The sequence below is a fragment of the Vicugna pacos genome, chromosome 9, assembly GCF_048564905.1.
Source record: "Vicugna pacos chromosome 9, VicPac4, whole genome shotgun sequence".
NCBI lineage: Eukaryota > Metazoa > Chordata > Mammalia > Artiodactyla > Camelidae > Vicugna > Vicugna pacos.
In genome coordinates, this window is record NC_132995.1 from 63,608,314 (window position 1) to 63,635,184 (window position 26,871).

At 45.8% G+C, this 26,871-nt stretch overlaps 1 protein-coding gene and 1 long non-coding RNA gene across 3 annotated transcripts; one reads left to right on the forward strand and one right to left on the reverse strand.

Moving 5' to 3' along the window:
* The first annotated feature begins 123 nt into the window (after positions 1 to 123).
* LOC140698270 (uncharacterized) lies at positions 124 to 9,517 on the forward strand. Of its 2 annotated transcripts, XR_012075926.1 has the most exons (5): positions 124 to 1,871; positions 2,675 to 2,807; positions 5,073 to 5,155; positions 6,612 to 6,712; positions 9,319 to 9,517. It is a non-coding gene; the product is annotated as an uncharacterized lncRNA (long non-coding RNA). The 2 variants fall into 2 exon arrangements; XR_012075925.1 differs by lacking the exon at positions 124 to 1,871 and having other exon boundaries at positions 2,483 to 2,807.
* On the reverse strand, positions 8,803 to 26,720 carry SARS1 (seryl-tRNA synthetase 1). The gene is made up of 11 exons (XM_006197395.4): positions 26,477 to 26,720; positions 20,482 to 20,552; positions 17,401 to 17,481; positions 16,306 to 16,464; positions 15,224 to 15,367; positions 14,291 to 14,446; positions 11,409 to 11,630; positions 10,696 to 10,825; positions 10,270 to 10,427; positions 9,526 to 9,655; positions 8,803 to 9,192 (listed from the first exon to the last, which is right to left on the reverse strand). The coding sequence occupies exons 1-11, from the start codon at positions 26,610 to 26,612 to the stop codon at positions 9,035 to 9,037; spliced, it is 1,545 nt and encodes a 514-aa protein (XP_006197457.1). The 5' UTR covers positions 26,613 to 26,720; the 3' UTR covers positions 8,803 to 9,034.
* Positions 26,721 to 26,871: the final 151 nt, after the last annotated feature.

The window sequence follows — 26,871 nt, forward strand, 5'->3', positions numbered from 1 at the left end:
GGGGCTTCCCTCTCTCATACCCCAGCAGGGGTGGGGGAGGGTGGGCCTAGGGCCAACTGTGTGAGCAGCAAGGGGCAGGGGTGGGTGGGATGAGGGCTGGCCTAGGGAGGAAACCAGGGCTTTTTTAGTCCCTGCCCACCAGCCTCTAGCTGTGTGACTTCAGTCAAATGCTTGTGCCTCAGTTTCCTTTTGTAAAATGAGGGGATTGAATAAACTCAATAATTTCAAAATTTTATTGAGTGGTAGAATCCTTTTTTGAAATGATCTCTAAAGTAGAAGCCCAGGCTATAAACCAGATAAAAGCAGTGCTGCCGGGTTGAAGTGAGAGTCAGGGTCTTGCTGCATCTCTGCTGCTCCCCAGCCAGGAAATCTCTGGGCCACCCTGTGGAGTTTGAGGGTCTGGAGGAACCCAGTTTGAAAAGCACTGAGTAGGCGCTCCCTTCCAACACTGCACTCTGGTCCAGCAGTGTCACTCTCACTGGGTCACAGCAGAGGAACTGTGTATCCCCTCTTAGGGACCCCAGGCCCAAGGAACTTCTGTGTGATCACACGGTGATGCCAAGAATGAGAAATCAGCTTTCCTCTTTCTCCCCAGGGGCAAAGGAAGGAGATAGGCTTTGGAGACAGCAGGTGGGATTTGGGTTACACTATACTCCTGGCAGTGGTGGAGGACGAGATAAGGAGAAAGAAGTGAGCGGAGGACCCGTGGCTCAGGAAAGTGCACTCTCCTCTCACTGAAGACAAACTGTCTTCCTTTGGACAAGACCAAGGGCCGCTCCAGAGATGGCAGTGTGGCTTCAGTGGCCTTCCCGAGGCTCTGCCTCTCCAGACTTCCTTTGACTCTGTGTGTTGGGAGGATCTACGGGCTGCGTGGGCATTTTGCTCTTCACCTAATAGCCATGTGGCGCGGAGAATGCTTAGAAATTATACCATCTGTTAATTATCCTTTGAATTGGGGTTGTGTAATGAGACTCTCATTTCTGCTGCAGGCCCAAGCCAACACATGGAGAAACTGCAGTCCTCCATTCATCTCTCTCTCCTTTTGTACTAAAATAAGCTCGCTGGGTGGGAGAGCACAGGGAACTTGAATCTGGAGCCTAGCGCCACTGAGGCTGTGCGGGCACAGGAAGCCCCCTTCCAGGCCAGTGGCCTTTCTGCCCAAGGACAGACAGGTTGAGGATCTAAGGATCCCTTCCCTTCATCTCTAGGCATGTTGGGCAAATAGTCCTTAATTGTCTCCCCATCCTGCCCCCAGGGGCACAAGACAGCACTGTGTCCCCAGGCCACTCACCCCCTTAGCTACTTCCCCCTCCCAAAAGCAGGAAGGAAACTTGCAAGTCTCCTATGCATCAACCTAGTCTCAACCTAGGGCTTGCCCTGGCGGTGTCCCCCTTGATCCCTAGGAGAAGGCCTGCCTATTTCGTGAACTTTCCAGCTTAAGGAAAATTTAGACCGCTCTTCTACATGGGCGAAAAGCAGGTGTGGCAAGATCCTGCAGTCTGTACAAAGGGAACCTACTGCTCTCCTGGGCCAAACCTGGGGAGGGAAGGGAGCGACAGCGGGAGCCCAGGGCTGTCCTCCAGGTCCCAAGGGACTTCCTCACCCAGGCTCTTTCCTGAGAGTCTCCCAGGCCTATGGAGAGTACACATTTACATAAGACTTGGCTCTCCACTGAACAGGGTGGCCTGGGTGAAGTGCTTCAGGAGCAATAGAAACAGAAAAGGTTAAAGGAATTCAGAGGAGGGAGCAGTGAGGGTTGAGGAAATCTCAGACGGCCTCTTGGAGGAGGGAAGACTTGGCTTGCCTCTTGAAGAATCGGGAACTGCATTCCTGGCCTGAGGAATTCATCAGCCAACTCATTTCACCTACAGGTGAAGGGTCTTCTCCAAGGCTCCCGATTAAGTAGTATAAACTATGAATGATTGAACTGGGTCACCTTGGCTGAACTCCAGATTGGGGGAGGGGGGTGTTGTGGCCCTGCACAATGGAGGACCAGACAGGACCACATTGGGAAAAACCTGTGGGCTGAAATTCTGGGACAAATAGCCTGCTTGGAAGGAGGGGTAGGGAGGGAGGCTGCTGATGGCAGAGGTCAAAGTGACCTTCGGTGGGTGGGTAGGGCAGTTTCTCTGTCAGGAGAGAGAGGTGGGGAGAGGCTGGGGCTGCTGATCCAGTTTCTGGACTCGATGTTGCTTTATAAAGGGCACAGAAAGGGGGAGGGAAGTCTGGCCATGGGGAGCTGCTCTGGGACTTGGTTGTGGGGAGGGAATGGAAGGGACCAGAAGCTAGTAGCCCTGGGCAGGCCAGGACCTGAGTGTCCTCCTGTCCACACTCACCCATGTGCCCAGTCTGCTGCCTCACACTTTTCTTTGCAGCTGGAGGGTGTGCACCTTGAGGGTGGGGCTCTGTTGTCTCTGGCCCCCAACTCCACGCCTGGGTTGTGTGGATTCTTCATGGAGTTGCTTCTCCTCCACGCCCGTCTCCACTCAGCAGCCTAAGGAATCTTTTCATTTTAAAATTAATAGACAGTTTTTAGACTTAAAACAGTCTCTCTCCATTTTTAAATTTTGAAAGATGTCAAGGATTCAGAAAAATTGCCAAAATGATAACAATGCAGCCGCGGATACTCACCACTTAGATTCAATTATTGTTGACACTCTGCTCTCTGTTTTAGGAGAACCAAGTAAAAGTAAAAGTGAGGTGCCAACACCATGGGGCCTCAACCCTCTGCCCCTCGGCGAGCAGTGCCCGAGAATCAGAGCCCCACAGGACCGCTGCCACGCCAGGAGCGCGAGTGACCATGCCTGGTATCATCTAATGTCCGGTCCGATTCAAATTCCTTACTGTCCCTCAAAGGTTCTTTGACAGCTGTACTTTCAACCCCAGTTTACGAATTATACTGGGTCATATGTCACTTTAGTTTCCTTCCTTCATTGCCTCCTTCCTTTTCTCTCTTCTCCTTCTCCTTCTCCTACTTCTTCTTTTTCTGTCGTATTGACTGTTTATAAAGTCCATGCTAGTTTTCTTGTTGAATGTGCCACATTCTGGATTTTTCTGATGAAAGAACCCCTCACGCTGTCCTTCGCGGAATAATACTGCAAAAGTCTGAATCTGAGCCCGGTGGTCCCTTCCTAAAAACCTTGCACTGGGCTTTTCAGTTGTGCCTTGAATAAAAGCCAACTTCCTTATAATGGGTCCACAGTGCCCTGTATGGAGGGGCCTGGCCTCTTCTTACCCCTCCCCCTTCACTCTGTTCTGGGCATCTTGGCTTCCTTCCATCTGTTGAATATGGCAGTCTTAAATGTCCCCTCCTGTAAGGCATGTATTGCAATTTGTAATTACATAAAGTATCTATTTGTTAATGTACTTGGCTAACATCTGTCTTGCTCACTGGCAGTAAGTTCCAGGAGCACGGAGAACACGTTTGCCTTAAATACCTAGTTAGTACCTAGCATGGCACCTGATACACAGTAGGCAATCAGCAAATATTGAATGAATATTGATCAAATGAATGGATGGATGGATGGCACCTAGGGGTGACCAGGTGTCCCTCCATTCCTTGAACTACCATCTGGATGGTTAGTTGGGTCTCCAGGCTTCTCTTTGGGCATCCCTGAACTCATTCACTTTAATCACAAAACTGTATTCCCAATGCCAGCTGCAGCCAGGAGTAGTCGACCTGATGTCCCAGCCAGGGTAGATAGACTTTCTCTGGGACTCAAAAGATGACATTGGCTGCCTTGGCCCATGTCAGTTTCAGCCTACAGTGCCAGCAGTGTTTACTAAGGGTGGCTCAATGGGGCCAGCATTCAATACTGATGCACAGTCCATCTAAGATCCAGCTGAGATCATTTTTGGCTCCTGAGCACAGAGGGGAAGAGATGGAGTCTGGGGCTGAGCTACGAGCAGCAAATCCCAAAACAACATCTGCAATAACTTACTTTAGCTGATCAGAGCAGGCAGAGGAGAGAGCCCTCTCTGGCCTCAGTCATGCTCCAGGCACTGGGCTAGGCGTGAGAGGTACACAAATGAACAAGACTGACCTCAAGGAGCAACCAGTCTAATGTGGACAGAGATAAATGCTGTATAGAGCCATATTCATTAGAATCTCTGTGTGAAAGTGGGAAAAGTTAGGGAAGGATGTGTAAAGGAGGCGGCATTTGAACCAACTTGAAGGGGAAGGAGGAATTCTGCAAACAGGCAGGAGGAAAGGCATCCGGGCAGAGGGAACAGCATGAGCAGATACAGAGGGTGCAATGCATGGTCAGTGCTGGGAGAGGTGAGTAGTCCCCTGGGGCTGGAGCTGGGCTCACAGTAGAGTCAAGAACAGAAGAAAAACCTGCTAATCTGAACTGTAGCCACAGTTTGATGAATCTGGATCTGGCTGAGAAGTCTGAATTTTATTTGGTAAGTTGAGGGAGCCATCTGAAGCATTTTGGCAGGAGAGGGCACGACTGTGGCTGTACCCGGAGGGCCTGGGGTCTGGCAGACCAGCAGGAGGTGGTTGTAACAGCCCAGGAGGAGGAGGAAGAGGCTGCCAAGGGAGCCAATCTGAGTGACTCAGTGAGACTGTGTGAGGTTGGCTGCCAGGGCAGAGGGGAGGGTGGGCAGGGTGACTCCTAGGTGTCTGATTTGGGTGCCTGAATAGCCAAAGGAAAGTGGTGGGTAGAGGATCAGATAGGAAGTTAGACTTTGGACTTCTGGGTTTGGATCCTGGTAGAGATGCTCAATGTGTGTTGGGGATAGGTGGGCTGCTTGACGAAAGACGAGATTTGGGGTGTAGAGTAGGAGAGTATGCAAAGAAAGGGCATCGAGGGGCAAGAGCCCCTGGGATCCAGCATAGGGGCAGTCCCCATCTCCTTATCCTGCCCCCTTCTCTAGCCCCAACTCAACATCCCCCTCACTCTCTGCACTCCAGCTACTGCAGGCCTTCTTGCTGCTCCCTCACACGGTTCTGGTTCTTTCTGTCTGGAACATTCCACCTTCCCTCTGAGGGGGTGGGGACTGGGAGGGCCTGGAATGTTGACAAGGTAGCAGAGCCTACAAGTGTCTATCGTTTGTTTTTCTTTGAGGGAAAGGAACCAGATGGGATCATAATTTGATTGCAGAGGCGGGACAGCGAAAAGCCCATTTTAAGATGGGACAACGAAAGCAGGTTAGTAGTGGAGGGGAATGGGTGGGGAGGGGAGGCATGGGAGAGGGAGACAGAGCTGGGGAGAGAGCTAGCTGAAGGACAGGAGCTCAGGGATTCCGAATGGCACTGGGATCCAGGGCACAAGTAGACAGGGGCTGGTTTTGGAGAAAGAGTAGAAAAAAATTTATTTTGTCTGAGACAAGATGGAAGGAGGAAAGGATGAATGCTATTCTAAATGGGAACTCCATTCTTTCTTTAGGCTTTAAAAAAGCATTTCCCTGAAGGGTCACACTATCTTATCAGCAATTTACACCTCAATGCAAACAATTTTCCAGACCATTTCTGACAGCAGGTTTAAGTAGGGGAAGGGAAGCCCTAGTCCTTTGGAAGGACCCTACTGCTCTCCAAAATGCAGGACTCGCCAGCCAACCAGTGAGAACAGCAGAAGAGAGAACTTCCCCTCTAGATAAAAGGGGGTTTCTCAGGATCTGAGGTCGCTGGGACCCCCTACCTCTACCCGCAGGTCCGGGGGCTTAGAGGTTGAGAACTGGCAAGGCTGGCGTCCAGTCTCCTCCTTTCTGCAGACGGGGAGCCGCACTTGCTGGGTTTCTGCAACAAGAACCTGCCTGCCGCACCCCCACTTCCCGCCCCCTCCTTGGGGGGGCTCTTAAAAGGGCAACGTCAGAAGCGGCTGTGTCAGCACAACCAGGACCTCTCCCGTTGGAGACTCAGGATAGCGCCCCTTTTTGTGTGCATCTGGGAGGAGCTTTTTGGGAACCCCATGCTGGGAGGTGACCGGAGGAGTGGAGCAGGCCCCTCATCATCCTGATACAGGCTCTGACTTGTAGCACATTTCTCTGGGGCCCATCCCAGCTCTGCCTGTCAGACTCATCCCGGGAGTGCAGCCAGGGCTGCCCCAGGCCCCCAGTGGGAGGCATGGAGGGGAGGGGGAGAGGCATTCTCAGGACCCTGGGTAGACCGGAACTGCTGCAGGCAAGGAAAAGCAGGACTAGTCACAGGGGAAGGGTCAGTTCCCAGGAACAGTTTCACCTTTGGCAGTGTTTAGCTCCTTGGTGGCTGATAAACTGAACTTCCCAGCAGACTGTGAGTTCAGGCAGGCCCCTTGGTCTCATATTGGGTCCCTACACAGTTGCTGGGCTCTTCAGATATTTCTCTCTGGAAGTCCAGCTTCTAGTTGTTTCTTGGTGAAGTCCTGGTGGCTCTTCTCTTGCCTGAAGCACCCAGACCTGCATCTTGGCCCCTGGATTCCTGGGTGTGGGAACCAAGGGTTGGTGAGGGACCCAGGGCTCTGACTCACTCCACTGCGCCTGTGGGGGTTGTTTGCTGAGGTAACCTGGGTAGCTGAGGTTGGAGATGGGGCAGGTCAATGTGCCAGGGATGAGGGCATCAGCCGTGGGTTGTGGAGGCAACAGCCAGGGTGGAGTCAAGGTTATCTGGGCCCATTCCCAATGCTCAGCTTCCAGTCCAGCTGGCCTATCCTGAACAAGGCTTACATCAGCCCCATCCCACTGCTCCAGGGAGGGAAGGAGTCTGGTTTTCAGCTCACTCTGGAGGAAGGTAAGCCATACATTTCCAAATGACTGGGAGTTAAGATTGTTCCATTCTTTCTGTAACCCTTGCTCCTAATTGCACCTGGCACAGGGCAAGCACTCAGTAAACGAGTATATGTAGCTCTATGTGCCTCCTGCTTGTGTGTTTTTGTGTATGACCCCAGGGAGGGACCTCAACCACAAGGTCATCCTTTCATTCACAACTGTTTCTCTGTCCTGTGGCTTTAGGAAGAAGGAGGTATAGACTTTCTGCTCACAGACTAGTTGATCCACACAGCAGCTATTTTCCAGTCCTCCACTCTTTTTCATGGGACAGGCTCCCAGCCCAGTCCACACACTGACCCATCGTAGGGCAAGTAGGGAAGGTTGGCATGGGGAGCTGGGCTGCCAGCAGCATGGGGCAGGAGGCTCTCTCTGCGTAAAGTGGCAGGGAGTAGAGATCCCAGGTGCAACTAGCTCCGGAAAGCTAGTCAGGTGAGGTGGTAGGTCAGCCAGTGGGGGAGGTGGAAGGAGAGAGCCAGGAGCCAGGCCCAGGCCCCCAGGGGCTCAGAGCCCCAGCTGCTGCCCTCCCACAGTGCTTTCAGGGCCTGGGAGGAGAGCAATGCCTCCTGGCCGAAGATCACAGGCACCAGCAGCCAAAGAAGGTAGGAGGGGGAGCAGAGGAGGCAGCTGGAGTGACCTGTAAGGCTAGAAGGGAGTGTTCAGGGCCATTTGAAAGTTTCTAACCCCAAAGCCCAATGGGCTTTTCAAACAGGAAAGAGCGGTGTGTGGTAGTGACCAAAACCAGCCTCCTGCTCACTATGTAAACTGCCTTTCTTCAAACCGAACAGTTGAGGCTACAGGAATGTGCATTTCTCATCCTTCTGAGTAAATGGGAGCCGCCTGCTCTTTTGTCCTCTTGCCCTGGCTTTGTTATCCCAGAGCTGAGGGTAATGGCTATGGTAGGCATGGGCTAGTGAGCCCGCCTGTAGCCAGAGAGCCACTGCGGTCACCCCTTCAGGTGCTCCTGTTTTGACAGGGTTTCCAAGTAGCAAGATTCAAAGGATCAGCCCAAGACACCAGTGGAAAGCCAAACATATGGCTTCTTTCCTGGGTACCAAGCCCCAGCGGACCCAGGGAAGTTCCTGCTTTAGGGACCAAGGAAGATGAACAAAGCTCCTAAGTGACAGGCCGGTTCAGAGTCCTGTTCTCATCCTCCCAAAGGAACACAGCAAGCATCAAGCACTGCCAAGGAGTCAGGGCTCCTGGTTTCCACCCGGCCATGTTTTCTCATCTCCCTTCCCCACCTTGTACTGCCTTCCCTATGATGAAAGAGGTATAATCATGTTCTCACCCTCCCGCCTGGGACTGTCACAAAGATAAAGATCATCTATAGGAAGTCTTTTAGGCTCCTAGGGGAGAAGCACTAAACTAACATAAGGTGTTATTAAAATAGTGCTTGTAGATGCAGATGAGAGACGGCAGGTAAATAAAGAGCCTAAACATCGTCCTCCACAGAGAAAGGGTGGATTCGCTATTAGGGCAACAGTGGGAGCTCCAGAGAAGTGACTAAAACCTTCTCCCCACCCACCCCCTACCCCCAGCCCTGTGGGCTCTATCAATTCTCTGGGGTTGCAGCTACAAGCTGCCAGGCATTTGGGGACGACTGGAAAGAGAGAAGTAGCTGTTACGTGGCCCTGCCCCATGCTTTTGCGTCTAGGGGCTCTTTTGGATTAAACAGTCTCATCACCCTGGTGTCTCCCAGCCTCCCTCCCTCCCCATGGAGCCCTTCCTAGGGAACAGAAGTGCTGTGAGGCTTTTTATATCAACTCTGGTCCCTAAGCTAGCTGTACCTGACTGCTTTAATAAGGCAGGAGCAACTTTACAAAGGAGGACCCTGCCCTTGCCCTGCAAGCCTGTGTGTCTAAGACTCAAAGTTTCCACTTTCCCCTTGAGCCTTTACTAAATCTACCCCTGCCTTCACCTACCTTCTCAAGGCTCTCTGCTAAATGGAATGACCTTATCTAGGAGGGAAAATAGAAGTGAGCATGGTTCCAGGGAGAACTGTTAGAGACAGGGCTCAGGTTCTGGGCAGAAGATTGAAGAAGAGTCCTACCCTCCCTCAGAGATGCTTTATTACATGGTTTCATTAGTCATCGGTGACTGGATCCTATGTCCAAGCGAGAAAAAAGGAACACTGCGTTGTACACGGCGGCAGACGGTTCCTCTTTTAGCAATACAGGCAGATGGGGTGGGCGATGAGTGCGTGCTTGGCTTCCTTGACTGTGGGCAAGCTCTGAGATTCCAGCTGATAGAAATGAAAGCCTGGCCAAATGGGAGAAAGGAATGTTCAGGAATCAGCGACCTCCAGGTTCTGCAGCTGGTTCTCCAGGGCAGCATCGCTTGCTGCTCCTTTCTTTTTGCTGCCCTCCTGCTGCTTCTTCTGCTTCTTCAATGGTTCCTGGTCAATGGGTGCAGGCTTCACAAAGGGGATCAGTTCTTGGAGACCTGTCAAGGAAAAGCCAACCAAATAACCCTGGGTTTCTCAGGAGTCAAAGCCCAGGGACCTCTGGGGAGAAGTTCCACCACACGACAACAGCGGGCGCTGCTTTCATTGACTCTTTTCTTTCCCAGTCTGAATTTTAGCTGCGTTTAAACAGAATATCACATCTGTACTGGCTACTTTTCAGCCAGGCCCCCTGCAATGCCCAGCACCAGAGGACAGGCAAATTTTGGAGACAATCAACAAGAAGACTTGGTACATTCTGAAAGGGGCTTACTACTGAGAAGAGTGTGAAGACAAGAGAAGAGGAGGAAGGTGAGCTGGGCTGGGAGTCTCACCTGGCGGCATGAACTCCTTCAATTTCTCAGGCACAATGATGCCCTCTTCTGTCTGGTAGTTCTCCAGGATGGCACAGATGGTGCGAGTAGTGGCACACATCGTGGCATTGAGCATGTGGACAAACTCCACCTGCGAGGAGAGGGTCCCCAGGGGAAGCAGTTACACTCAACCCTCAGCTGGTCTTACTGATGACCAGGAACCAGCCACTCAGCCAGAACTCCCCAGCTGCCAACTATCTAAATCCAAATCCAAAATCAAATAAAAAATGGGCTTTATACATTATTGATCTCTAAAACTTGAACTGTATTTGGTATTTATTGCCTATTAGATAACTTCAGGAGATTCTTCATGTTTCCATGAGTGACCAGTGGTAGATCCCAGTATTTTGATTAGGGTCTGAAAATTGGGTTTGAAGAGAGAAGCTTACAACTCTTCTTGGGTGATAAGAGGGAAAACACTGCCTCCCACTTGTTCTATGTAGACAAATGGGGATTACACTTTATCTGGAGTTACGAAAAACAAAGCCAAAAAGAAAAAAGCTAGAATTATCTTATAGAATAGAGCTAGATTCAGGTTTCTATCAAAATGGACTCAGTCCTGATTCAGTGAAGTTACTTTCAGATTCCCTTTTTGGTCAGATTTTCCCAGGATTCTGGGAAATAACATACTCCAAAGACTCAGAAATAAGATGGATCTACTCTGCACCGGAGGCCCTGCTTCTCAACTCCCCAGGAGCCGTCTACCTTGTCCATCATCTTCTTGGTTTGCCCGTATCGGATTCGGAGCCGGCGAGCCTGATAGTCTGTGCAGTTAGAACAGGAGACTAACTCACGGAAGGCTCCTGAGCCCGGAAACCAGGCCTCCAGGTCAAGCTTCTTACTGGCAGCATGATTCAAAGATCCTGTAAGGAAAAACCCCCAGAATTCATGAAGGAGGGATGGTATTTCAGAAGGCTAACCTTTAGCAAACCCGAAGAATTCTTTAGTTCACAGCCTATCCCCAGAAGTGAAATCACGCCCAGATATTCTTATCACCAAAAACTCCCAAGGGAGAAGAGTGTGATATTTTAATTAACGTGGGCAATTAACTGGATTGCGAGCTGTTTCTTTGTGTGGCAGCTCAACTGGTCAGGCTGGAGTTTGTGGGATGCAGAGGAGGGAGGCCGATACCTGAGACAATATTCACAATGTGGTAAGGGATCCCCAAAGACTGGTAGAACTCCTCTGCGGTAGTAATCATCTCGTCGAACATCTCCCAGGACTTGTTGTCATGTGGCGATGAGTAGACGAACTGTTCAATCTGCAAAGAGGGACCGAGGGGATGGTGATGGCGGCACAGGGTGAATAAACTGAAGACTGAAGGGGGAGATACGCTCACAATGAAGACCTATTCCTACACCCCTAGGAGTCAGGTGTGGCTGGGGCTCCCGGCAAGAGAGAAGGGGGTTGAACTGGACTGGCTGGGGTCGCAGCAAGAACAAAAGCTTGTGCAGACAGCTCCTCACATACGTGCCAGGTACTGTGCTAAGTACTCTCCATGTGGTAACTGGTTTAATCTCCACAGTAGCCTAATGAGGTAGGTACAACTATTATCCGCCTTTTACAGAGAAGGAAACTGAGCACAGAGAGGTTAAGCAGCTTGTTCAAGGTTACACAGCTGTAAGTGGTGGAGCTGGCCTTTGGACTCAGGCAGCCTGGTTCCAGTGTCCATGCTCATCGCCCCTCCACGACGTGCTTCTCTGGCTCTTCCCAGAAACACACATGGCGGTAATGAGAGGAAAGCCTGGGGCTGGAATGGGCCTGAAAATACAGATCCCATCTCTCCTCCAACCACCCTGGACAGATAGAAGGGTCCTATTCCTCACCCTGACCTGTCTACTCACCTTCTCAAACTGATGGACTCGAAAGATGCCACGGGTGTCACGGCCGTGGGAGCCCACCTCCTGGCGAAAGCAGGTGGACAGGCCAGCATACTTGATCGGCAAATCCTCTGGCCGAAGCCACTCGTCCCGGTGGAGGGCAGCAATGGGCTGTTCGGAGGTGGCGATCAAATACTTCTCCTCGTAGGTGTTGTCATCAGACTTCTCACTGCCTTTGCCAATCACCTGTAGGAGGGTAACATTTACCAGTTAAAAGCGAAGGAGGAGGACCTGGCCTCGAGCAAGAAACCAAAGAAGATTCAAGTGATGGGAGGAAGAATTTTCTTCAGTCTCTGCCTAGGAATGAGAAAGAAATGCTAAAAAGACAAGGGAGGGAATGGGTCAGTCAAAATGGGGTCCCTACTAGAGATCAGAGAAATGCAACTTAAATGGAGGTAAAACGTTCTGATACTATTTTTACTTTATGTAATAAGTGAAACATTTATAAATGATGTATGATGTCAATAATGGCAACTGTGAAATAAAACCTGAACTGGTAGCAATATAAATTAATCCCGCTGACAAATGTCTATGAGGCACTTAGTAAGCGCCAAGTCTTTTTTTGCCCATGGGCAAAAAGACAGTCTCTGCTCTCTTGAGTGCTTATGGGATAGTATAGTGTGATCATCCTTGAAGAATCACTTTGGTATTCAGCTGAAGAAGGTAAGTCAAAAGAAAAAAGAGCTACAGACAGGACAAAATTCATTGTAACATTACTTACTGATGGCAGAAAAAAGAAAGCCCCCTAAATATTCAACAGGGGAAGAGCTGGCTAGCCAGTATTCATGCCATGTAATATGATGTAACCAGTAAGAAATGATGGTTATGAAGACCATGCAGTGACACTGAAAAATGCTTTTGATATACTGTGAAGTAAAAAGGCATATATATATATATATATATATATATATATATATATATATATATATATATATTGTCAGGGGGTGGGGGAACATAGCTCATTGGTAGAATGTGTGCTTTAGCATGCACAAGGTCCTGGGTTCAATCCCCAGTATGTCCATTAAATAAACAAACAAACAAACAAACCTAATCCCCTGCCCTAAAACAAAAACAACAAAAAATTAAATTTAAAAATAAATAAATAAATAGTTGGACAAAAATAAAAAGTAAAAAAATTAAATATATATATATATATTGATTAAAGTATGAGAAAATGATATGTGTATGAAAAAATCCCAAAAGAATATTAAAAATGACAACGGTAGTAGATAATGGGAAAGAAGATGCTTTCCCTTCCACCGCTTCTGAATTTTCTGTCAAGTAGTATTACTTTAATTAAAATTAAAAAAAAAATAAAAGAGGGGAGGAAACTTCCTCTGGGCCAGAGTGTCTGGGGACATGGAAAACTACTTCGCGACCCACCAGAAGGAATTTAGCCACTTGTGAGGCTGTACTCAATACAACGTGAAAAAAAGAAACTCTAGAGCTTGCAGTCTAATACGATACAGCCGCTAGCCACATACGGCTATTTAAATTAAATCAAAATTTAATCCCTCGGTTGCACTGGCCATATTTCAAGTGCCCAACAACCACATGTGGCTGGTGGCCGCCACACTGGCTAGGACATTTCCACTAACTACTGCAGGAAGTTCTAGTAGACAGCACTCTCAGTGCTCTAGAGAGTTAATAAACTGAGGTTATCAGACAAGAGGTGCCAGCCAAAATTCCTCACTGTGGAGACCTGTGACTCTCCCGGCCTATGGATTCAAGAAGCATCTGGATAAGAGACAGAGAATGCAGGAAACACAGGGTGCACCTGCCACCTAGTATTTCTCATAATCCTCCCTAGAAGCTTCTCCATGGTGTTACATGCAGGGCATCCTTCTAAAATTCTGTTAGTGATTATCCATTCTTGGGGGCTGGGATGAGAACAAGAGAAAAGATAAAAAAGGTCTCCTCTAATAACGTATATGTTCCTCTCATTAAAAGGAAGAAGAGGAGGACACCGGGCTGTACTAACTCTCAGGGTTTGGACAGAGCATTTTATTTCCCACTGCATCTTCAATGAAAACCTAACTTTGAACTCACCAATAGGACCTAGTGGGCAGAAGGTTCTAATTATTAACTCATCTCTCTACATAAGCTAAATCAGATGAGGCCAAGAGCAGTTATCTAACTATCCCCTACCTGGGTCTTGGGAGGCAACAGCAGATAAGAACGAAGTATACCCCCCCTGCCCCCGCCATGACAGAACAGTGTTAAGGGAGAGGGACAAGTGAGACGTGGACACCTCTGTGATAAGCAGCCGTTTGCAGAGACACTCTAGAAATTCTGAGTGCTGGGCGCAGACGGCGGGTGCTACAGCTGGTTATGAAAGCTGGTTCATCAGAATGACCTGAACCTGAACTCAAATCCTCTGGCTCTCCCTGGTTGAGAAAGACTCACAAACTGGAAGCTACGTTCATTCCAAGGAAAGTATGTCTCACCCTATAGAAGCTTCCAGTCTGAGGTCAGGAGTGGGAGGACATGGGAAGATCAGCCACCTCTACAACTTCCTTTTGTCCACGTTTAATAATAATATATGAGCTTCTTTTCTAACCACACAGTGCTAAAGCACACTCAGTTTAGAGACATCACATAGACTATCTGCGGAAAGATAAAGTAGGCTCTGTGTCTGCGCTGTTCAAATGGGAGCCACTAGCCACATGTGGCCATTTAAATTAAAATTAATAAAAATTAAAATTTTACTTCCTCAGTTGCACTAGCCACATTTTAAGTGCTCAACGATCACCGCAGGAAGTTCTGCGGGGCAGCAAGGCTAGGTCTTTGAAGTTAAACTTCATACCTTAAGAAGTCATTCTGCCACACTGCCCCAGGCTACTCACCTTATAAAGTTCTTCATCAAACTGGCTGAGCTGTGCCACTTCCTGCATGACCTCCTTCCTCATGAAGAAGGGGGTATAAATGGGAATGTAGCCCCGACTTCCCAAGGTGCGCAGGGCATACTGGATGAGTGCCTGTTCCAGGAACACCAGGACTCCCTAAAGGAGCAGAGACAGCACTGCGTGATTGCGTTCCATCGCCACCGTGTTCACCTGCTAGTATTTACCCTCAGAGGCAACTGGGGGCAAAGAGGAGGCCACGAAGACCACAGATCCCAACAACGGGCTCAACTCAAGTAGTTCTTTCTTAACACACTGGTTAAGCCAGCATATCATCCACAGAGAATTCCCTTTAAGATATCAGACCAAGGGAAAAGGCTTACCTTGCCCAGGATACATGGGAAAGTTTTCTTGTGCTGATTCTTAACACACTAGACTCATTTGCACATATAGACCACACCTGTGTCTAGATGGACAGTACTTCCAGAAATTGTTTTGCCATGTCTTTCCGGAAGGCTTCCCTGAATGCATCTGCCTTCTGTCCCAGCTAATCTGGACCTGCTGCCTCTGCTTACCCGTTCTCATGGCACTCTGGGCCTACTCACACCACAGCACTTGTCACAGTGAGTTCTGACTCTTTGTTACTTGTTCCACTGTCCAATTACACTGAGCTCCTTAAAGGCAGAGGCTGTTCTAATTCAGTCAGCAGAACATGTGTTCACTACAGAGGATTGCTTAGTGGCTTTTGTTCTAGGGAATCCTGATAAGCACTCTCCTGCCTTAGAAAGAGAATTGTATCTAATTGCCAGTAAGTCTGTAGTAGAAAGGCGAGTGCAAGTGGTACACTTGTGGGCTCTTTAACTAGGCTATGTTTTCTGCATTTGTTTTTCCCCCATTCTTTCTTTACAACCAGCCTCCCTGGTTGCCGACTCTTACCTTCAGAAAGTATCCTCGACTCCCAGCCACCACAGCCCCCTTTTCGCCTTCAAAGCCATCTACCATCACCACCAGGTCCACGTGAGAGTACTTCTTCCTGACTGTACAATCACCCCAAACCCTCTCTACTTTGTTGTCCACATCCTAAGGAAACAAGACCAGAAGAGAAAGATGCATTATCTCTGAATTCTACAACCTCTGTCTTTCCAAATCCTATTCCAAGAACAACTCAGAGCTTTGTGAAGCTACTGCTTAACTCCAATATTAGGCTCTGGTCCTTGTGTACAAAGAGGAGGGAATGTGCAAGAGAATTTGTGCTCAACAAAGAAATAATAATTTATAAATTCCCAGAAGTGATTCTAACCATGGAGCCAAAATCACAATATTGCAAAAGATCTGTAGTATTCTCTCATTTTTACCCTTTTAAGTGACTCCTTGAAAATCCTGCACGCAGACAACATTTCTTTGGACAATCAGCATTGCCTGGGGTACACAGGAGAATGTAGTTTTTTTTCCAGGCTCTCATTGGTCCCGGGGCCACACGAGGGTGGGCTGGGGGCCCTGACCTCCTGAGTCTGCCACCCCAGCCTTCAGTGAGTTTAATGTTCGTTCACCAGGGAATGAATGAAAGAGGCACAGATGGGCCCTGCCATGGCTGGGGTGTCAGGGAACAAAGGCTGGGCTCAGAGCAGCTTTGTGCTGGGGAAGCTCCCACTCAGCAGGAAACTTTTATCATGCAGATTTCCCTTCAACCTGCAGCTTCTCAGCAGGGTGTGGGTGAGGGGTGAGGGTGATTTTGCAGATCCCTCCCACAGGACTAGCTGCTACCAAGGGCAACACGCAGTGGAGGACAGCAGCCTGATTGCGAAGAGATTTCTGTGCCAGGAGTCTCCCTCCACCTACCTGCTGTCTCTGCTTACTTCCCAATCAGGCAGGGATCTGACTCTTTCAATTCTCAGTTGGTGGGCAGAGCGAATATACAAAGAGCCTGCTTCTATTATGCTGGGCGTCCTCCTCCCATCCCACCCCCTCCCCAACAGAGAGGGGCGACGTCGCCAGCCTGCTGTGGCACTGATGCCTACCTCATCATTACTGATGGGCACAGAGGGGTGCAGAAGGTTCCCGATCTCTCGAAGGTTCTCAAACCGCTCTGCTTCCAGCTTTATCCGCTCAGCATCACACTTGAGGATGGCTTCGTCGATGAGGAGTCGGACTTTTTTGATTTGGGAGACTTTCAGGTTCTGAAGACAAACAGGTCAAGCCCATCCACGGCGAGTCAAGGACAGAACAGGAAAAAGGTTCTGCGGCCCTAACCGTCTAAAAAACCCTTGTGATAGCATTTTAAAAATGGACACTGAAGGCTTTCAAAGAACTGAGATTAATTTCCCACAGGGATACACAGTCTTTGACAAATCCACTGGCAGTTTCTCTTGGGGTGCCTATGGCAGAGATCGAGAAATTCTGGCCACTTTTCTTGTTCCTCTATATCTCAGAAGTTTTAATGCCTTAAAACACCACTCTTTTTAAGAGCTCTTTCCTCCTCACTTTCTGATATTCCTGACTATACCAATTTGGCTCTCTATTATTTACCACGTTTAACTGTTCTCTAGGAAAATTATAAATTTATTAGGAGCAAGAGACCTTGTCTTAAGTTTATTTTGTATTCCTTATTTCAGGTGCTTCAAACTGTACCCTGATTTCTTGGGGAGCCCTTAGCAGGTAGGGCAGGACGGGAACAGCACCCCCAACCGAGACCTTCGAGCACAGCAACTTCACTTTTTTGTGTTTTGTTCTTGCTATGCTTTTGTGCTGTGGGCTTTAAGGAAGGGTTCAGTGACTGAAAAACTTGAAAATTACTGCTCTAGGCCTATTGTAGTGAATATTGACTGAATTACAAGAAATCAAAAATTCCTTGACTCTGTAGAAATGGAGTTATATAAATCAAACATAGTTCAGTTCCTTTTTTCTCTTCTTCCCACTCTTGACTTTTCCTCTCCACCTCTGCCATCTGATACTCAGTACAGAGTATAACAAGGACGGACGGGGACATTTCCCAGCTGCAGAAATTCAAGGATGCCACAGTGCTATGTGGGGCAGAGTGTCAGTACTTGCTTGTCTGGGAGTAAAGTTAAGATGAAAAAGCAGAAATCCCAACCTGGAAAAGGACAATATCTTACATTTAAAGTGTCTGCAGTGAGGTCATCAAGATTTAATACATCTTCCGGAATGGACTCATCATTTCCCATTGGCTCTTTCTTCTGCAGGAGAGGGGAAAAAAAGGAACCAAGCAACAACAAGACAAAAGCACAATTAACTATAGAGAAGGGTTTTTGTTGTTGTTGTTTTTGTCCTTAATGGAGGCACTGGGTGGGGACTGAACCCAGGACCTCATGCATGCCAAGCACACACTCTACCTCTGAGCTATACCCCCTGCCACAACTAATTATAAAAGAAAACTTCTGACATATTTTTATAAGTGCACACCAAATTAATATATCATATAAACTAGTCACAGAACTGTCTATATAACTTAGTCTCTAAAAGATGCAAAACATGGGAGGAAAAAATTAGTAAATTGGAAGCAAGAAATCAATGTTTCAAGTCCCAGTCCTGCCACTTTCTAGTTTTCTGATCCTGGACAGATTGATTAGCCCATCAGGGTCAGAGGGTTGACACTATCAGGAACCTAAGAAGAGACACAACATGGATGTAGAATAGTTATGGCCCAGAGACCGTGTGAAAATGCTCAGGAGCCAGCGCTGGGCCTGCACGTGAATTTGTGAACCTTCCTTCCCCTGCTAAGAACGGCCCCAGCCCTGAGGACTGAGGCTAAGGGGGAGAAATGGATGGGATGATAGAATATTAGGGAGCCAAAGAAACACAGTTTTTGAGGAAAAAAGCCACAGAACCCGGAACTAAGTTTAGAGCAATCAATGCAATTTGGCAAAATGGCAGGGCTAAATTTTTTCCCTTCTGGTTTCTCTCTTCACCCTTCTTTACGATATTCTGCCAAAGCATCATTTCTAATCCTTGCCCAAAGCCATGGAGAAAATAATTTTAAGAGTTAAATTAAATTGAGATAAACAGAATTATCAAAAGCCATTATAACAAGACATGTAAGACCTCAGTAAGACACATATAAAAGTAAGTTGAGAAGAATTTGGGTCTGCTCTGCAAGTAAAAGTAATATATAGATGTATAGAAATCATGTTCAGTGTCCTAAAGATTTATTTGACAACCATACATGAAAGTGACAAGGATTCTATTCAAAATCCAACTTACACCCTCAGGGATTCAAGCAAAATCATCTTAATATGTTGGAAAAGTCTGAAAATATCAGAATGAGTCTTGATGAAAACAGGCATTGAATTACTGAGTAGAAAAAAATGGCCTAAATCTCAAAACTTTCCATTTAGTAGTCAAGATAGCTGAGGCTCTCTTGCTATTGGATAATCCTTTAGGGCAGCAAATTCAAGTTCTGGGTTCAAGTTCTGGCTCTGCAGCTAACTTAGGGCGTGATGTGAGGCAAGCCCCTTAATTTCCTAAGCCTATTATCTTACCCTTTTAATAGGACTGACAAATGTACTACGTACACTCCAGGTTTACAGCAAAGATCAAAACCGAAATGAGATGTAGATGAAAGCGTTTTGAATACTTTCAAGTGCTATACAAATTAAAGCACTGTAGTACTATTTCAACAGACAGCAAGCCAGAACACTCCTTGCAGGGCCAGCAGTAAAGGGAACTAAAAATGTTACTGCAGACGAAAACACTTACTCCCATCTTCTTGCTCTGAAAAACACCTGGCCGGCACTATCTTTATATGTGCCCCAAAGAACACATAGGCAGGAGTGTATGTGGAAATTAACATAATTATGGGGCCTCTGACATGCAAAAGACTTAGCTTCATGAGTCCCACATACAGGACTTATGAAGGATAATTATACAGGAAGAAAACTCTATGATTATCGATATCAATTTCTACAGCCTGTGACAGGCCGAAAGTGTAACAAAACAGAGTTAAGGAGAAGGATGCAGACCATCATTAAGTGTAAGGTGCTAGAACCCCAAGGGAGTCTGTTAGTTATGCTCTTTCCTGGTTCGGGTTCCAAAATTTCCTAATTTTTTTTTTGGTTTGGCTTAGAGGTTTGCAACTTAAAAACAAGACAGATTATAGGGTGAATTTAATGTTTTTTTAAAAAACGATTAAGGGCTAAAAGGGTACTTTTGCAGAAAGATTCAAAACATGAACTAATCCAATTACCAAAGTAAGGCTGAACTGAAACAACATTCTTCAAGGACAGGAAGGGTTTCTGAATGAAGGCCAGTAGCTTCTTGCCATCCATTGTTACTCCCAATTGCTAAGTAACTACAATGTTCTAGGCATTATGCCATGTTTTCTATATTTAAAAAATTCAGTTCCCACAATTGTATTCTAAAGGTTTGTGTTAGAATCATCATTCCACAGACAAAAAAACTGTGGCTCAGAAGTTAACTTGCTTAAAGTCACATAACCAACAGTCTAGGATTTGGACTCCATATCTGTGCTCTCTTCATTAAAGACAAAGAATCTAAAATCTGCCACAAGAAAACCTTTTTGGCATTGTAGGTTAAGCTCAAGAAATAACTGGAAAGGATTACTGGTGAAATTAATACTCTTATTATAAGAACAGAACAGATAACGAATGACATGTGTGGCAAGAATCTTATCTTGTGACAGACTGTGTCCCCCTCAGATTCCTATGTTGAAACCTATCCCCAGTGTGACAGTATTTGGAGGTGGGGTCTTTCAGAGGTGATGAGGTCAGAGCCCTCATGAATGGGATTAGTGCCCTTATAAAAGACGCCCCCAAGAGCTCCTTCCACCATGTGAGGACACAGCAAGAAGACTGTCTATGAACCAGGAAGTGGGCCCTCATCAATCTACCAGCGCCTTGAACTCGGACTTCCCAGCCTCCAGAACTGTGAGAAATAAATTTCTGTTGTTTATAAGCCAGCCAGTCAATGGTATTCGGTCACAGCAGCCCAAACAGACTAAGACATACCTGAGGACAGAAGATGGACTCACTGATACTTCAAAGTGCCCCATGTCTCTCCCCACTTTCCTTTCTTTCTTTCTAAAATAATTTTCCCCCTTTGGTAAGAAATTCAGTATTTCATAGGCTCAAACACTAACTTAGAAATTATGTGAGTATTAACTACGAATAAGATTAAATACCTCTGCTCACGCTCTCAAGACTGTTACTCAGTTCTCTTACCTTCATTTTCTCTCCAATTGTCTTGCTGCATAAGTTCTTCAGTTTGTTCAAGTTGTCTGCCTGAAATCTGCCTGAAGAATAAAGAACCCAAGAATATACCAAAGACAGGCACAAATGTAGACACCTCCGTTCCTAATTATGGCTCCTTAGGACTAATCTCAGCCCAAGGTCAGAATGCAGACAGAGCTAAAGGATCTGCCTCAGGAAGTTGTGAAATCTTACAGCTTTAGAGTCCCCAATTTAGTTGGCATATATTGGTGACTACGATAGGATTCCCCAGCAATTGGTGATAAAGAAAAGGCCACTCTTGGACTGAAATTTAAAAGTATCACAACTTGGATGATACCACTATAGATAAAGTGACATATCTGAGAAACCCAGAAAATACTCAAGTAACTATAACCAGTTCAATTATGTCAAAATTCATTTAAAGAAACCCTGTGGTATGCACCAGAATCTAGAAAAAAGGCAGTCATGTTCCTATGAACTTGGCTGCTACATCTCTGTGCTAGAAATGGTTGATGTTATTCCCTTTGCTTTGACACAGTGCTCATCTGGCAGCCTTGAGAATAATTCAGTTTCTTACATTTTGGTTTCTTTTGGGGAAGACAGTGTACTAAGCAGCCTACATAGGTATTCTGGCCCAAATTAACATCTTGGTATTGTCTAACCCTGATTAGTTGGACCTCTTGACCAACAAGCACATGAAAAGATGTTCAATATCGCTAATTATCAGAGAAGTGTAAATCAAAACTACAATGAGGTATCACCTCACACTGGTCAGAATGACTATCATTCAGAAGTCCACAAACGATTAATGCTAGGCAGGGTGTGGAGAAAAGGGAATCCTTCTACACTGTTGGTCGGAATGTAATTTGGTGCAGCCATTATGGAGGACAGTAAGGAGGTTTCTTAAAAACTGAGAATAGAGTTGCCATTGATAGAGCAATCCCACTCCTGTACATAAATCTGGAGAAAACCCTAATTCAAAAAGATACATGCACTCCAACGTTCATAGCAGCACTATAGACAATAGCCAAGACATGGAAGCAATCTAAATGTCTGACAGATAAGTGGATAAAAAAGACATAGTATATGTATATACACAATGAAATATCACTCAGCCATAAAAAAGAATGAAATAACGCCATTTGCAGCAACATGGATGGACCTAGAGATTATCATACTAAGTGAAGTAAATCAGAAAGAGAAAGACAAATATCATACAACATCACTTACATGTGCAATGTAAAAAAAGAGACACACATTAACTTATTTACAAAACAGAAACAGACTCACAGACAAGAGAAAACAAACTTATGGTTACCAAAAGGGAAAGGAGGGAAAGAGGGCCAAATTAGGAGTCTGGGATTAGCAGATACAAACTACTATGTATAAAATAGATAAACAACAAGGCCCTGCTATATAGCACAGGGAACTATATTCAATAGTTTGTAATAACTTATAGTGAAAAAGAGTATGAAAGAGAATATATATGTATACTGAGTCACTATGTTGTACATCAGAAACTAACACAACATTGTAAATTAACTATACTTCAATTAAAAAAAAAGTTGGACCTCTTGAATCTAAGCTTTAGCAACAATATGGTAAAACTCAAGCTTTGGACAGGTAGAGATGAGACAGCACCTAGACATGGCTATTATTTAAGGTTTTGCCAAACTTTAAACTAACCTTCAGCACAAAGTATATAACTACTTTTTCAATCACTTATTCACATTGATTACAGAGATGGAGAACAGACTACTGGTTGTCAGGGGTTAGAGGGGGCAGGGGGAAGGGAATGGACTACAAAGGGATGACAGCAAAAGGGATCTCTCTGGTGATGGAACAGTTCTGTATCTTGTGTGTCAGTGGTTATATATATCTACACATGTGATAAAAATCACATGGAACTACAGGCACACACAAACGAGTACATGTAAAATTGGTGAAATGTGAATAGAGTCTGTGGACTGTAGCAATGTCAATTTCTTGGTTTTGATATTGTACCAGTTATATCAGATGTTATCATGGGTGAAGGACCTCTCATACTATTTTTATAACTTTCCGTAAGTCTATCATCTGTAAGTTTTTAAAAATTTTTATGTAGTCCTGCCTATTGGCAAGGCCCTGTGCTAAGTGTTAGGAATATTGAAAAAACAAAACAAAACAAAACAAAACAGCAACAACACTGTACTAGGTGCTGGGAAATAAAAGAGAAATATGACAATTAAAAAACAATATAACAATGCTGAATGTTTCAATCAATGAATAGAGCATATCCCTTCATTATCTGTAATCTCTCCTAACTGTTATGTAGTTTTCAGTGTAGGGATCTTGAACATCATTTACTAAATATATCTGTAGGTATGAGATGCTTTTTGTTACTTGTAGTCAATATTTCATCATCAAGAATAACATTAGCTCCGGATGCTTGATAAATACCTACTATCAGATTAAGGAAGTTCCTTTCTTTTCCTAGCTTGCAGCATTTTTATCATGAGCAATCAGACTTCCACATTAAAAAAATGAACTTCGATCCCTATATCACATCATACACCAAAATCAACGTGACAGAAATCATCCACCTAAAAGTGAAAGGTAAAGTAATAAAACTTCTGGGAAAAAAATTGGAGAATCTTTTCAGTACCTTGGGATATGAAAAGGTTTTCTAAACAGAACACAAGAAGCACAAATTACAAAAGAAAAAAAATCAATAAATTAGATATCATTAAAATTAAGAATTTCTATTCATTAAAAGACAAAGCAAAAAGACAGATCACAGACTGGGAGAAAATATCTGCAATAAATGCAATCTGACAAGATCTTGTATACAGAATAGGTAAAGAATTCCTATAAAATAAGAAAAAGACGATCAAATAAAAATTGGTCAATAGGCTTGAACAGACACCTCTCAAAATATGCTGTCCAAATGCTAACAAGTACTATATGAAAAGTACTACATGAGAAGTCAGTATATTTAGTCATCAGGAAAATGCAAATTAAAACCACAATGAGATACCGCTATATATCCACCAGATGGGCTAAAATTAAAAGGATTGCCAATAGTAAGGACAAGGATGTAGAGCAACTGGAACTCTTATATATTTCTAGTGGAAGTATCAACTACTACAACCACTTTGGAAAACTATTTGGTAGTATCTACTAAATCTAAACATATGTGTACCCTATGACCTAGTAATTCCACTCCTGGGTACATACCCAACAGAAATGAGTGCTTATGTTCACCTAAAGACATAATGCTTATAGCACCTTATTCATAGTAGCCTTAAACTGGTAACAACCCAAATGTCCATCAACAGAATTGGCTGGTATACTTACATGTTGGAGTACTATACAGCAGTGAAAAGAACCAACACTCCTACAAATAACAACATAGAATAATCTTACAGATATAATTTTGAGAGAAAGAATTCATAGGCAAAAGGATTAAGTCCATTTATATGAAGTTCAAAATAAGGCAAAAGTAATTTATAGTGATAGAGGACAGAATACTGTTTTTTTGAAGGGGGAAGTGACCATGAAGGGGCATGAGGGAGCCTGCTGGAGTGCTGCAAATGTCTTAGATCTTGATCTGAGTGATGGTTACAGGGGTGTATAGATTTGTAAAATTCACCAAGTTGCACAAAAGATTTGTGTACTTTACTGAATTTACAGATTCATCTCAATAAAACACATTTTAAAAGGTTGCATATAAAAATAGTATAAATGCCAAAACAGAGTTATATAAGATAGTATATGGGATCACACATCCTAGGCGTGGCTCTGGACTAGCTAAGACTGGGGTGAAAGAGAAACAGAAAGTTATTCTAATAAGGGTCTGGTTTAAGGCCTGTGAAGTCGGGTTAAGAGGAAGTAACTTCAACTGATAATTCCTGTAGTTAGTAATTCAAGATATACAGAAATCTAGTGACTTTGGAAGGCATCTTGACAAATGTTTATTATACACCCAAGTGTGTCCTCATTATATTACTCTGAATTAAAAAGAAGAAATCACAGTTCGAATCCTTAAATTTTGAAGAGCTGTGGTAAACCCCAATGTGGTGCTCTGACTCCAAGTCATGTCAGACTCCTGTGTTCTACACAGAGCGCTAGACCTTGGAGGTCTACAGGCAGACAATTAGGTATAGTTGTAATGGAGGGCCTTATGAAGCTTGCTGTGTCTTCAGTCAGGGAACATGATCTGAGTTCTTCATGTGGCTCTGGGTTACAACTCCTCGTTATAGCTAATGACAGAAGAACCCTAACCTCTGATCTGAGGTTCAGATGTAAAAGAATCTTGAAACAAGATCTGTCAATGTCCACCATGGACAGCCAGTGATGGGAAAAATCATTAACTTCCCTTGGATACAAAGAGAATATTGGTTAGGGATGTCAAGTAGAAAGGAATCAAATCAATAGATATGTTGAAAATAAACTACACCAACTGCTTTCCATATGGAAAAGCAAAGTGCCCTGAACACAGAAGATATTCATGAATTCAACAAATCTTTCTCAGGCCCTGACCAAGGACCAGGTGCAGTGCTAGGATTATATGTACACATGTATATATGTATATCTGCTATGTATATGTATACCCTGGGTACTGACATACAGATGAATAAAACACAACCCTGTCCCTGGTTCATCCCCTCACCACATATCCACTCCTTACGTAAAAGACAGAACTTCCCATAGACATGTACATTATACACAAGAGACTAGATAACACATTCAAAGTCACTGAGCAGCTAGAAAATGGCTAGACGTACAAAAATCTGATACTTCTGACTTCTGACTCAATAAAACTGTCCAGTCTAGTTTTTTCCCTTCCTTTTAACTTAATTCTGTTGCAACTCAAAACTTCAGATTGAGATTCTGGTGGTGGGATTTCATAGTCAAGTAAACCACCACAGTGGACTTCACTGTGATGTACAGAACCAGCAGACAATCTGAGCTAAACAAATATTCTCCTGGTACCCAATACCCTTATGTTACTGACTCTTCCTTTGGCTCTTTCCCTACCCCTAAGAAAATTAACTTTCCTAATAGAAATCCATCACAATTTTGGACAGTGACTGCCTTTGCAGGGCGCTGTCAGAAACCTGGCTCGCAGCTGGTTGCAGACCTATTGCATCAGATAAAATAAATCACGTGTTTTAACAGAAACTGGCTAGTTAGTGACTACTCCAGCTAATCTAGGCAGAGGTTTCTATTTCGCCTCATGAAAGATGCCCAGACCAGTTCCAGGTTCTAGCCGAACTCTGCCAATGTCTTTTCTGGAAAAATTCCACAAATCACAATTAAATAGCCTCAATAATTACAAGCTTTTTCTGGCTTCACCACACCCCTCTGCCCTTGTCTGATCTACCACGTAAGACTATTCTCGGTTCTGAAAGATCTGCCCACAGTTCAGGGGAATGGCCTTCCCAACAGCCCCAGGATCCTTGCTTTTAGCCAGGGAGCGGCCTCCAAAGTTCCAAAATGCTTTCAGTATGGGCGGAGTGAACCTACTAGGTGCAGATGTGACTCAGGTAGGCTGGAGTCTTTGATTCTATCAAAACAAAGGGAGACTACTCTGGCCTTGTTGAAGATGAGAAAAAGACCGGAGGCGACCAACGATTAAGTGTTAGAAATGGGGAACCCCCCTCGCCCCCAAACTCTGGCCCTGACTTTCTCTTGGCTACCCTTGCGGCCGGAAGGCTTGACAGGTCTTGATGCGCATGCGCCGTGCTCCTTCCCCAGACTCCGGAGCAGCGAGCGGCACCCGGCACACTAGGAACGGAGGTCGCGTGGCCCCCGCAGAGGGAAAAAGTGGGATGGTCCCGGCTCCTCGGGTGCGGTTTAGAGCATAGGGAGAGCTTCGTAGTCACCGCAACTTGGGAAGGGTCTGACAAGGGGGTGGAAGCTGTGGCCTCAGCAGCGGTAACAAGATCCGAGAGATGAAATTGGGTTTAGGATCCGGGGATACCCTGAGCGACCCGGTACTTACATCGTCGCCACTCGCTGTCTGCCTTCACCAGCTGATCCACCAGTCCTGGGTCCTTGAAGCGCTTCTCCTGCGTCTCTCGGATAAGGGCTGGGTCCCCTCCTTTATCCACCCGAAACAAATCCAGATCCAGCACCATCGTGCCGTCTCCCGGGCCGACGCTAAGGAACGCGAGGTTGGTTCCGCAGCCGCCAGCCAGTGACCGACGCACTGCACCGGCGCGCTGACCCGCCCTTCCCGCGCAGGCGCAGCTTTTAGGATCGTGCGGACGCCCCGCCTCTGGGCGGGAAGCGGCTGTGTAGTAGGAAGCGGGGCCGCGGAGGCGGGGTAAGGAGGGAGGGGCGGGGCTTCTCCCGCTGCGCCCGAGACTGGCCCACTAGCGGGCCTTGCTGCTCCTG